Source organism: Rana temporaria, chromosome 2 (assembly GCF_905171775.1).
Source record: "Rana temporaria chromosome 2, aRanTem1.1, whole genome shotgun sequence".
NCBI classification, from domain to species: Eukaryota; Metazoa; Chordata; class Amphibia; order Anura; family Ranidae; genus Rana; species Rana temporaria.
In genome coordinates, this window is record NC_053490.1 from 255,936,783 (window position 1) to 255,950,948 (window position 14,166).

The window sequence follows — 14,166 nt, forward strand, 5'->3', positions numbered from 1 at the left end:
TTTATTTCATCTGACAGCCCTCAATGGCTATTGGCTCTGTCTATATGTATATATTTTATATGAGCTTAGTTTGGCCATAGAGCTTGGGAAGATTATACTAGGTATATATATATATATAATAATTTAAAGAACATACTGTATATGTTGTGTCTTGACTTCCTAAGTTTTGATAATATATGGTGATATCTTCCCAAAAGTTGGGCCTTTTGTGGTCGGTCTTGCAAAGGGTTATTCACAGCGTGGCCACAGATAAGGGAAATATATGAATATGGGTGAATGAATGGGTTTAAATTGTTGGTCAGGTTAGTGTCAATAATTTGAAATAAGTTTTAACCTACCTTCTTTCTTTTTTTTTATTCAGTCTTTGTCAAACATTGATGATGTTGTAAGCAAAATCCGGTTGAAAATAAGGTATGCAATCAGTGTTTTGCTTTATCTGTATAACATGTCTGCTTCTCATTAAAATGTCACCTTTTTTATTAATGAGGCCCATTTTACACTAATGGACCAACGGTGCTCGATTAGACCATCCATTGCTCTCTATGGAGCACCAGATGTCAACGGACATGTGTCCTTTGACACCCGCCAGCATCCAATCCGATTCTGTCCACTAAAAACAGACCGATTCCCCCATTTGTCTGGCAGATCGGATTGAAACTGAAGTAAAAATCGCAATCTACAAAAAAGAAAATGTATAACTATTCTTCTGAAAGGTGGTTACGGATTCCCTCTATCGCATATATGTATTGACTTGTCTATACCTATAATTAGCTAGTCTATTAAGACTCTGATAAGCACAATGAAATAAGGTTATCTATGGAAGTAAACACACTGGGAGTAAAACAATATATTTTATTTATTTCCCAAGAACATAGGAATATGCTAACATCAAAATTATAACAGTAGAACATCAAAAATACTTATCACAATCCTCTAGACATAGTCTCATCGGCTGGGCTCAGGATGGCAAAAGAGGGCCAGAGCCATGAGGCTCAGGCCAAAGCCAGGATCCAAAAAAGGACGATTTCTCTTCTGTGCGCTTTTTTTACCCATATAACCACCCCCACTTGCCTCCTGTCCGATAAAATATTGTCAAGAAGTAGTTATGACTAAGGCCTTATAGGCTGAAACGTGCCACCCTTTCCTGTTTGCGTTTGTCTACTGTGGCTTGTCAATAAATGCGTCAATTGTTTAAGAGCAACGACTGGAGATGCGGATCATCTTTTCCTCATTTTTTCTATGCAGCCAGCGACTGGAAAGAGCACCCAGGAGCTCTGCTTTCCATGTGATGTATGGGTAGTAGCACTGACTTTTTTGTTCATATCGTCAAGAGGTAGTCCTTCTCAATGGATTATATTACTGTCCATCTTGCCGTATTGGCCTCTAGGGGCAGCATTTTCCATGTATCATCTCCGGGTGCTTGATGATCTTTTGATCTTTGTCATCAATCATCCTGGCAGCCATTGCTCTCTTTGAAGCTTGCTTGCAGAGTGGCAATCACTGATTTTCATCTTATCGTCCTAGCCAGACAGGAGCAGGCCCCTTTGTTCGACACAGTTAGAGGCGTAATTGGTTACATTCCAACTTGGGTGCCATCTGCCTGTATCCTCCAGGGAGTGAAATGCCAGAATTATGATATTAAACCATGTTGCATTCCATCAGAAACTGACAGACGGTCCGCTTCCATCCCGACTGCCCCATTGAGAACAGCGGGCTGTGTCCAGACACGGACCTGTCATACACCTGCTCAGCGGGGATCAGCAGAGAGATCCGCTGAGCAGGCAGACCCTGCCAGTGTGAAAGGAGTCTTAATGTTGTCTTTTTTTAAAAATTCTGCTAAAATTCAACTTTGCCTGCAATATCACATTATTCGGTAGCTTGTATTTACAAATTGCAGGCCCTAAACTGTTATGTATGACTTTCTGGTTCAAACTGCATCTGTATTTTATAGTAAATCTATTTCGTATTGCTTTAATTATCTTGCTTTGATGTTTGGGTGTTATATCTTTTATAGGCATATTGCTTTCTAGGCAGCAAGGAATATACCAAAATTAAAAGGTATTATCACTATACCACAAGTGATGTTTTTTTTTGTCTGCCTGTAAACACCTATGTGTGCATAGACACATAAGCTAACAAGGAGGGAGTATAGAGGCAGGAAAAAAAGCAAAACGCCTTTAAAAGCTGCATTTTTTTATGCCCAGTGTGCATGAAGCCCAAGTCATTAAAGTGAGCCAATGAGGATGGAAATATGGAAAGTGCTACTGCTGACATGGTGCAGACACCAAGGATGTTTTCCTGGACCTAGCCTCTTTACCTACTTTTTCATTTACTTGGAACATATATTCAGCCAATGGGGTCTTTAATAATAAGAATCCCCATCCTGTATGCATATTTCAGGTCAGAGATTTACCGGGTAATAAATCTAGGATCTGGATGACAGCCCTGGAGCCGGAACCTCTGAAATCAAGTCTCCAGTGGCACCTTTCTTGTTTTATTAATGGGTTCCTTTAAATATTCTACCCTATTAATGCATGTTTGTTAATTTCTCCCTTTTTTGGTCTGTTGAACATGCCATTGGAAACTTTGTTATATCTGTTTGATAAGTGCAAAAAATGACCTCCTCCTTGGCCTTACCTTGAGAGCACACAATTATTAGTCATTCTGTTGTGTTGATGGGAGAGTAGGTGGGTATGAGTAGTTTGGCAAGAGAAAACTGGGCAGGACTGATACTAGTCCACAAAAAAAAAACCTCTTCTGTTGATGGCTGTAAAGAAAGGTACATGGCATTCTGTACCTTAATACAGTATCTCAGAAAATATTTTATTATGTGACAACACTGAAGAAATTAAACTTTGCAACAATGTAAAGTAGTGAGTGTACAGCTTGTATAACAGTGCAAATTTGCTGTTCCCTCAAAATAACATTAATGTCTAAACCGCTGGCAACAAAAGTGAGTACACCCCTAGGTGAAAATTTCCAAATTGGGCCCACTTAGCCATATTCCCTCCCTGGTATCACTTGACTTGTTAGTGTTACAAGGTCTCAGGTGTGAATGGGGAGCAGGTGTGTTCAATTTGGTGTTATCGCTCTCATTCTCTCATACTGGTCACTGGAAGTTCAACATGACACCTCATAGCAAAGAACTCTTTGAGGATCTGAATTTTTTTTTGCTCTACATAAAGATGGCATATGCTATAAGAAGTTTGCCAAGACCCTGAAATTGAGCTGCAGCACAGTGGGTGGCCAAGACCATACAGCGGTTTAACAGGACAGGTTCCACTCAGAACAGGCCTCGCCATGGTCGACCAGAGAAGTTGAGTGCACATGCTCAGCATCATATCCAGAGGTTGTCTTTGGGAAATAGATGTATGAGTGCTACCAGCATTGCTGCAGAGGTTGAAGGGGTGGGGGCGGTTAGCCTGTCAGTGCTCAGACTATACGACGCACACTGCATCAACTTAGTCTGCATAGCTGTCATTCCAGAAGGAAGCTTCTTCTAAAGATGATGCACAAGAAAGTCTGCACGCAGTTTGCTGAAGACAAGCAGACTAAGGACAGGGATTACTGGAACCATGTCCTGTGGTCTGATGAGACCAAGATAAACTTATTTGGTTCAGATGGTGTCAAGCGTGTGTGGCGGCAACCAAGTGAGGAGTACAAAGACAAGTGTGTCTTGTCTATATTCAAGCATGTTGGTGGGAGTGTCATGGTCTGGGGCTGCATGAATGCTGCCGACACTGGGGAGCAACAGTTCATTGAGGGAACCATGAATGCCAACATGTACTGTGACATACTGAAGCAGAGCATGATCCCCTCCCTTTCGGTGACTGGGCCACAGGGCAGTATTCCAACATAACGCACCAAACACACCTCCAAGATGACCACTGCCTTGCTAAAGAAGGTGAGGGTAAAGGTGATGGACTGGCCAAGCATGTCTCCAGACCTAAACCCTATTGAGCATCTGTGGGGCATCCTCAAAGAAAGGGTGGAGGAGCGCAAGGTCTCTAACATCCACCAGCTCTGTGATGTCGTCATGGAGGAGTGGAAGAGGACTCCAGTGGCAACCTGTGAAGCTTTGTTGAACTCCATGCCCAAGAGGGTTAAGGCATTGCTGGAAAATAATGGTGGCCACACAAAATATTGACACTTTGGGCCTAATTTGTAAATTTTTACTTAGGGGTGTACTCACTTTTGTTGCCAGCAGTTTAGACATTAATGGCTGTGTGTTGAGTTATTTTGAGGTGATAGCAAATTCACACTGCTATACAAGCTGTACACTCACTACTTTACATTGTAGCAAAGTGTCATTTCTTCAGTGTTGTCACATGAAAAGATAGAATAAAATATTTACAGAAATGTAAGGGGTGTACTCACTTTTGTAAGATACTGTAGATTCTTATATTGGATAGATTAGATTCATAAACGAGAAAAAACATTTGTGTGTGTCATCACAATACTTTTTGTTTTTATATATTTTCTTTTTTTTCCCCCCACCCCAGGCGTTTAGATGACAGCATCCGTGGTGTGGTTCGAGGGCAGACGAATGTCGGGCAAGATGGCAGACAGGTATAAACTAATGTTTCAATGCCAAGTTTGTTTGTTTTTTCACTGCTGGTGGCTACAGCCAATGACCGTGATCGTACCAAAAAAGACAAAAGGCTGGTTGTTCTGACGTTGATGCTGCTGAACCCGCCGAATTTTGGTGCATCTATGGCTGGCTTTACCAGTTGCCGACCAGCCGCCGCAGTTTTATGGTAATATTACGTGATTTTGCATTTCAGCCACTAGGGGCGTTACAGAGCGAGAACCGGGAGCTGTGTGTGTAAACACACAGCTCCCGGTCCTGTCAGGGGGAGAAATGACTGATCGCGTGTTCATACAATGTATGAACAGCGATCTGTCATTTCCCCTAGTCGGTCCCACCCCCCCTTCAGTTAAAACACACCTAGGGAACATAATTAACCCCTTCCTCGCCCCCTAGTGTTAACCCCTTCCCTGCCAGTTATTACAGTAATTAATGCATTTTTATAGCACTGATCGCTATAAAAATGCAAATGGTCCCAAAAATATGTCAAAAGTGTCCGAAGTGTCTGCCATAAGGTTGCAGTACCGATAAAAATCGCAGATTGCCGCCATTACTAGTTAAAAAAAATATATTAATAAAAATGCCATAAAACTCTCCCCTATTTTGTAGACGCTATAACTTTTGCGCAAACCAATCAATAAACGCTTATTGCAAATTTTTTTTTTTTTTTTACAAAAAATATGTAGAAGAATACGTATCGGCCTAAACTGAGGAAATTTTTTTTTTTTTTATATATATATATTTTTGGGGGATGTTTATTACAGCAAAAAGTAAAAAATATTCATATTTTTTTTTTTTCAAAATTTCGCTCTATTTTTGTTTATAGCGCAAAATCAAATACCACCAAAAGAAATCTCTATTTGTGGGAAAAAAAGGACGCCAATTTTGTTTGGGAGCCACGTCGCACGACCACGCAATTGTCAGTTAAAGCGACGCAGTGCCGAATCGCAAAATGTGGCCCGGTCATTGACCAGCAAAATGGTCCGGGGCTGAAGTAGTTAATGGAAGAAATCTCTTGTTTGAAATTTTTCATCCAAACATTGTGGCTCATTCATGTTAAGAGAACTAAACGGCCAGGTCAGGCAGCTTTCCCCTGTCTGAAGTACACACTAGAATGAAAAAATACAGAGGTGCTTTGGAGGAGCTTGCTGTACTAACTATCCGATGTACAGCAGTCTCCGTTATGAGCTATTGTGTTCTGATAGGGGGCTGTGTGTCCCCCCCCCCCCCCGGCAGAACACACCGGTCAGTGCTCACAGCCATTGGCTGTCAGTGCTCATCTAGGATGCTGGTTTTCCAGCATGTCCGTTCAACAGAAGTCAGCTGTTTGGACAGGCTGGTGTAAACATTACACGGGCCAATCGAAATGCACAGATACTTGCTGATACTTGCCCCATGTGTACCTGGCTTAAAGGTAGTATCATACACCCATTTCCTGTTGAAATCGCCACTTCTTGTTATGTACTTAGGAGTGTTTAGTAGCAGCGCTGCATAACATAAACCTGCATGCTGTGATCCCAAGCGTGCATTTTTATAGAACTGTCAGACAGATATGCCTGAGGTCATTTGGGTCTGTGACTGCACAAGTCGCTACCTTCTGTAGTCTTTGTCAACCAGTATACAGTATGTGTGTGTGTGTGTGTGTGTGTGTGTGTGTGTGTGTGTGTATATAGATCAATACTGTATATAAATATTTGTATACACCCCACCCCAGTGGTGATATTGGTATTTTTTTTGTCATGTCGATTTTTTTAATTCAAGCCTAAAGGTTGGCATCTAGTTGCCATAAGATACCCTGATAATGACCTCTTTTCATACATGGAAATTGCAGGGGCTGGGTGTGAAAATTCCTCTACAGGGTGTAACAAGTTTCCTTAAAAGCTTCTGTACTGTAGTTCTTTCACATATACCGGAAATGTGATTTCCCAAGAACCTTGCCTTTCTTTGTTCTTTATTTTTGTTGGCCATGCCAGGTTAAATGTTTTGTGTAGACATTTAAGTTCTGTTTCCTATGATCAACTAGATCAAAAATACTCCATCTGTTGTACATGAACTTATTTAGGTGTACATCCCTGTTAAATAAAAGGCTATAGTTACCTTTTGAAAAAAATAAAATAAATGCACATTTGTTTTTTTACTTTTTCTTTTATTAAGGAGCCTGTGGAGGATTCAGCAGATTGTATGTGCAATGTCTGGCTCCTGCAAACTCTCACCATATGCGTCTGCTCATACCTCCGATATGGGCAGGCAGTTACTTAAAGAGGAAGTAAACCATCAAAAAAAACTGAAAGACGAAGGCATAATGAGCTAGTATGCATAGCATACTAGCTTATTATGAATTACCTGTGGACGACACCACCTCCGTCGCCACCATGATACCCGGAGCGACTTCCGGGTAGAGCCGCTTCAGCACTGTGATTGGCCGGAGCAGCGATGACGTCACTCCTGCGCATGCATGCGGGAGCCGCCACTAACGGCATGATGCCATTAGTAGCAGCACGCTCAGTGCGCCTGCGCGCCGTTGTCTATGGCGCATGCGCCGTAGACATCGGTGCTGTCTTTCTTGGAAGTATCTCCTTAACCATGTAGGTTTAGGAGATATTTGTTGCACCTACAGGTAAGCCTTAATCTAGGCTTACCTGTAGGTCAAAGTGGTCTGTAAGGGTTTACAACCACTTTAAGTGCAGGAAGATGAATGAACTATCAGAGTTCTCACCAGCGCCCTTGTAGTTCGTTGAGGGCATGTAGTTTATTGTACATGGCCACGCTGTTTTCAAATTGTGACAGCGGGTGTGGGAAGAAGATCCCCTGCTCACTATCACAGGGAGGGGAGAAAGTGCTGTTGCTTGAACATGTAACATGTTCCAAAGGCAAACTTATCCTTTAGGTCTCTTTTGCGTATGGGATTAAAAGTAACACATTTTTTATAGATTTGAAACGAAATGCATTGTTGTCTATGGATCCATGCACACAGCTATGAGTTCAGAGCAGTAAAATAGCCCTCCTGGCTGTTCTCTTGGGACTACATAATGCTTATTCTTTATGATAGGATTGGGCGGAGAAAGGGGATTGAATTGTTTAGCAAAAGAGAACTGGGCAGGGCTGACACCACTCGGTACACAAAATTGCTGTGTGTTGTCAGCCAACAAGACCAAGGAGCTAAATACTTGTCTAATACTTTTCTAAATCAATTGTTTTTTTATACTTGCAGGATCTTTAACACCCTTAGAATTAACCTGGATCATTATGTCCCAAGCCTAATGTCAATGATGCTGGATCTTCAGGATCCTCCAATTGTTTTGTGAACCTGGAGGTGTCCTGTTGCTGCATTGAGGCTTATAAACAAAGCATTTTCTGTGCTTGATTTGTTTGGAAACAGTGCAAGAGAGACATCGGGAGTCTTCATAAAGAGGATCTGGCATGTTGAATGTCAGACCCATTGTGATGGTAATAAGATTACAGTGCATAAAAAGGTTTTTAAAATAATACAATCTCATACATTGGTTGGAACAAAAATCAGAGTGCCCGCAGGCAGTTGTGGCACAACAGTAATTCCCTCAGGAAACCTTGAGGTGTCAAGTTCCTCCTGCTTTGAATGGGTCTACCTTGCCTGGCCATGGGCTGAGAAGGCAGAGAATCCACAGTGTCTTTGGTCGCCCCAGGTGCTCTTAGTTACACTATTTAATTCATTTTTCTCTCACGTTTTATTACTGGATGGAGGGTGTGGGTCCTTGTGCTTGGCCGGAAGTCTAGGGGAAGAATGTGTGGCCATTAGGTTCATTCCTCCCTTGAATCGGAGGGGGGAATTTTTCTTCGGGAGAGCCTCGCCTAGTACGCGTTGGTCGGCTTTGGCTGACCCCCTAAGGTGAGGGGTCTGCCAAGTCTTTTGGCTAGTTGGACCAATTATGAGCCTTGTGCCCCGGGGAGGGGGGGGGGTGGTCAGGCTAGGGTCCCACTCCTTTGGGTGGAGGGCATCAGATCACCTTTGTAACATGTTACATGTTCCACCCGTCTGCAGGCTCTCCCTCTGCCCCAACCCGCACTTGCTATCTGCCCACATGACCGACTTATTTAACATTTTCTGTGAATGAATGCCTACAAGTACCGTTGGCCATTGTGGTTGACAGCTTTTAGTTTTTAATGAGCTGCAAATGCGCTGGGGAGCGCTCTTGTACTCCATTGATCTTCCTAATTGCACGCAACTGCCTGCCCAGACGAGGTACAAGCAGATGGCTATACTGAGAGTCTTCAGGTGTTGGACATTGCATCAGTGGTCTGCTGATCACGGGTGCAATGCTCTACAGGCTCCGTAGAAAAAAATTATGAATGCACATAAGTTTTTTTTTTTTACTTGCAAAGGCAAACTTATCTTTAAAAGTGCACTTTTTTGTGTATGTTTTTCTAATGCACTTTTTTTGTACACAACTGCAGATTCAAAAAAAGGAAAAAAATCTCATACAAAAAAGGACCCAAAATTCCTTCCACCCACCCATATATGCTCACATTTTTATACCAAAGCACTGTGCTCCAGCTATTACTGTAACCACAATCTCCAAAGCTACTGTAACTACGTGTGAGTCCCGTTAATCTAAAAATAATAAGGCACAGCACATACCCTTCTGTGATAGCAAAGTAAATAGATTATGCGTGTGTAAAAAAAATAAATAAATTATGTGTGTGAGAGAGACATGTCAAGGTTCTACAGTTTGTATAAATGAATAACAAATATATATATTTTCAGTCCATGTTGTAAAGTTATAGTCCATAACATAAAGGAGTAATTTAATGCACAGTTCAGCCATCACAAAAAACTTGAATTTGATCCAAGTGTTCTGCTTCAGACATCACACAGCTTCCAGTCAGTGCTTCATCATGGACCTTCCTTCTCCTCACTGTGTTTAAACAAACTCACCAGATGGCAATGAACTTCATTAAGCAGGTTTATTGCACTTATCAATATTCCTTATATGCTTGAATTCTTGTTTCCCAATGCTCGTCTCAGAAGAGGAAGCAAACATGCTGTAAATCCATACACCTAAAATATGGGTTTGAAAAGCAGCTGCACAAATATCATGCAACATAAAAGTTTGCAGCTACCATCTTTTTATTCTTTGTTCTCTGCCTTCAGAAAATATTTACTCTTTTTTGGGGGTTTTAGGTAAGGTTCAGGCATGTGCACTAACATGCAGGGCATTTTATATGCCATATATAATGTGGCACTAAGGAGATTGAGGGGATATGCGAATGTACTACAGGTGTTTTTTTTTTTTTTTTACATAACATTAATTATCTGTTGTACATGTCTACCTTGTTGGTAGTCAGGGGTAGCCATGTTTTATCGGTGTCTGACCTCACCTTTGCTAAATTGAGCACCTTAAAGAAAGCGCTATTAGGCCTCGTACACACGGACGGACTGTCCGCTGAAATCGGTCCGCCGGACCGTTTTCAGCGGACATGTCCGCCCCGGAGATTTCTGTCTGATGGTTGTACACACCATCAGACAGAAATCTGCGCGTACACGATACGCAGTGACGTGGCGTCGCCACGACGATTACGCGGCGACGTGTGCGGCCCTGGAAGGTCAATGCTTCCACGCATGCGTCGAATCACTTCGACGCATGCGAGGGATGGCGGCCGAGCGGACATGTACGGTGAGTCTGTACAGACGACCGAACATGTCCGACGGACAGGCTTCCAGCGGACATGTTTCTTAACATGCTAAGAAACATTTGTCCGCTCGAAAACGGTCGGCTGGACAAATCTCCGCTGGAAACCTGTCCGGTCGGCCGTACACACGACCGAACATGTCTGCTGAAACTGGTCCGCGGACCAGTTTCAGCAGACATATTCGGTCGTGTGTATGGGGCCTTAGACGCACATGGACTAAATAATTTAATGATGTTTATATGCAGAATCTTGCTTTCAGAATGATCCTGAGTTTAAAGAAAATCAAAATATGTTCTGCAAAGACCTTGAGTATGCACAAGTACAGCTGTGTTAACATGCGCGTGCAAACTTATTCTTCATCCAAGTCTAGCAGCCAGTGTTGCAATTTTTGTATATATGCTCTTTTATATACTTGCATATACAGTAATATACAAACAACAATGGGCTACATTCAGGTAGATGCGCCCAGTATTACGGCGGCGCAGCGTATCGTATTTACGCTGTGCCGCCGTAAGTTTGAGAGGCAAGTGCTGTATTCACAAAGCACTTGCCTCCTAACTTACGGCGGCGTATCGTAAATGGGGCCAGCGTAAGCGCGCGTCATTCAAATGATGTTGAGGGGGCGTGTTTTATCAAAATTAGGTTGACCCCGCGTATTTTACGTTTTTTACGAACGGCGCATGCGCCGTTCGTCAAAGAATCCCAGTGGGCATGCTCGAAATTCCGACGCAAATCGTCATTGCTTTCGACGTGAACCTAAATTACGTCCAGCCCTATTCACGAACGACTTACGCAAACAACGTAAAAAATTCAAAAAACGAAGCGGGAACGACGTCCATTCTTAACATTGCGTGTGCCTCATAGAAGCAGGAGCAACGTTACGCCGGAAAAAGCCTTACGCAAACAACGTAAAAAACTTCCGCCGGGCGCACATACGTTTGTGAATCGGCGTATTTAGGTATTTGCATACTCTACGCCGAAAACGACGGAAGCGCCACCTAGCGGCCAGCGTGAGAATGCACCCTAAGATGCGACGGCGTAAGAGAATTACGCCAGTCGGATCTTAGGCTAATGTTGGCGTATCTTGCTTTCTGAATACAGAAAGATACGCCGGCACAGATTTGAATTTACGCGGCGTATCAATAGATACGCCGGCGTAAATTCTTTCTGAATCTACCCCTTTGTGTAACTTGATGCACACATAATTTATTTTTTGTGGCTCTGATTGCTGCATTACAGATCTTCATCTGTGTGCATTGTCCCACAACAATGCACCTCTGTTCAGGTCCGTTAAAGCTACAAAAGTAGCATTATTTGTGCCCGTATATAAAAGAGAACGTTTTTATTTTTCTACATTCAGGTCTGCTGAACTTATGAGCTGAGAAGCAAGAGTGTTCTCAGCAAAACGATAGTTAACACTCCGCTCTCCTGCTGCCTTTCTGCAGTAACAAAGCGCAACTTGAAAATGTTGACACTTTAGTGAGTTGCAGATTTCTGGTCTCCCAGCATTCTTCGTGGCATCGGACAAAGTACTAATTTGGGGGTCAGCGTATGGAACCATCAGGCGTCTGACATGGAAGTGTGAATTTCTTCATTACAGGAGACTTTGGCAGTGCAAGAGATGAGATTTAACTATCTTTAAGGAAGGGAAGATTTTGGTTTCAACATTTTTATTTTTAGCTGCAGCTTTAAAAAAATAGTTTTCAATAATTTAATCATTGAAACAAATTATTTGCATGCCAGAAAGGACTGGCTGCAATATACTGTAGTAGTTTGGGCTAGGTATAGAAAATGGTGTATCCCAGCAGAACTGCAATTTTCTTTCCTATACTTCTAGATATATAGTGTTGGTTGTCCTGGCTCGTCATTTAAGAGAAGCCTATCATTATTATGAGGCTCTACTGCATAATCACCACAAGGGAGCCCCTACTTGGCATGGACACCATTCACAGAATGCCTTGCACTTTTCAGAATTGATGCAAGGCTTCAACTGACTGGCTGAGTTGACAAGGTGGGTGGATGACCGCTATCTCCACCTTGGCCAATCAGAGGGAGCTTTGTATTAAAAAAAAGGACTTCTTCTGAATGGCGACAAAGCAGTACAGCCAATTTTCCGTATGCGGCAGTAGAGAGTCACTCATACTGCTGTCTGCATAAAGCTGCTTACTGTATATAGCACAAACCACTACAGCAATATATTGTATTCTCAGGTGTAGCCAGTCCATTCTGCCATGGAAATATTTTGTTTGGTCCAAGCTGGCCCAAATGAATTATTAATAGTGCCAGAAAAGCTGGAATTTGCTTTAAGGCCCCATACAGAGCAGCAGGCAATGCAGCACTGCTCTATGTTGCAGTGTGAATATGCAAGCATACACAAGGTGCATACACAAGGTGCAGTGAAGTGGCCTTACAGCTTACGCATGCATTTGCAAATGTGTGCTAACTAAACCCTTGTTTTTAACGCAGTCTGTTGGACAGGTTAATTTGTTCAGTTGGCAGACTAGTTGGTGAGTTAAGCTATGGAGTGTTCTGTTTTTGTCTTTTACAACTCTGTTTAAGCAGTACCACTGCGCTGCAACCACACACATTGTACGTGATTGCAGGACAGTTGCGTCGTGGCTCAATTTAGTTGAATGAGTCATGTTTGGAGGTGGTACTGTCCGCCAAATGCTACATGAATATAATTTTTGCCACTTATGTAAAGCTTTGCTGCTGTGACGTGTGTACACCCCACCCTTCCCTGTCTGGCTGCCTCTGCAGCTTAAGGGGGTGGTTGGGGGTAGGTTAAAATGCCACTTAACTGCCGTTTTTTACTACTCCTCACACACAAGTGTAAATGAGCCCATAGATTTTTAATACAGCCATGTGTCAACAAATTTTTGCTGGGAGAGCTGCTGGTATGCAAATTAGAAGCACTGTTATTTGTTGTACCCTGATAGGCTACGAGGGGCAGAGAATTGTGAGCATTTAGCGATTGTGTCATAATGTGTATGAGGATAAACAAATGCACTTTAGAGAAGATGATGCTAAATAGCATTGTCTTTTGCATGCCTTAGCACTATAGACCAGCACACAGTTAGAGCACTCTGATCTACTGACCAAAAACATTGCATTCATTCATTCCTATAACTTTATCATTGCATTAATCAATGTTGGCATGTTATCCAAATAACAATGTAGTAAAACGGAGACTGTACTTGGCACTTTTTGCAGCTGCTTCCTGAAGATGTGTACTTCCCTAGCTGGAGAAAACATTGCAAAGTTAATAAGTTGGGCAGATGTGTTTCCCCCCCATAAAACATAGCTTAAAATACCTAGTGATTGGACAGATCCTCCTTGACTGTTCTGCAGAATAGTGGTGTATTTATAGAAGTAGACTCTAGTGTACATTGGTATGTTTACTTTAAGCTGACGTTCACCTAAACCGTTAACCATTTTTAAATAATCCTTTTCTTACAATGCCAATATTTTGAAATAAATGATTGCTAGGTATTTTTAGTTGGTGAAATCTTCACTGATGAATTGTTAGGGCCTCGCAGACAGTTGTGTGCTCAGGCTGTGCAGACATACAGATGTCAAATCGGGAGCAGCCGCTATGTCCATGTAACAGCTGCACTCCAATAGACATCAATGGAACTGACTGCATGGGGATGCACAAAGCACTTCTGCATCCTGTGTGGGTAAGCAAGGCCCTCCCATCGGCATCTGCTGTAATATACCCCGTGTGTATGAGGCGCAACGCTATCAACATTTCAGCTTTTCATAGGTCTGCAAATAATTGGGGTTGAGATCTGGAGACTGGCTAGGCCACTCCAGGACCTTGAAATGCTTCTTACGAAGCCACTCCTTCGTTGCCCGGGCGGTGTGTTTGGGATCATTGTCATGCTGAAAGACCCAGCCACGTTTCATCT

General features: G+C 42.5%; 1 protein-coding gene across 1 annotated transcript in view; it reads left to right on the plus strand.

Moving 5' to 3' along the window:
* VPS53 (VPS53 subunit of GARP complex) overlaps window positions 1-14,166 on the plus strand; it is a 180,348-nt gene that overhangs the window by 23,277 nt on the left and 142,905 nt on the right. Inside the window, exons 3-4 of the mRNA XM_040336799.1 lie at window positions 362-411; window positions 4,503-4,569. Coding sequence (XP_040192733.1) covers window positions 362-411; window positions 4,503-4,569 — 117 coding nt within the window. The remainder of the gene's footprint in view (window positions 1-361; window positions 412-4,502; window positions 4,570-14,166) is intronic.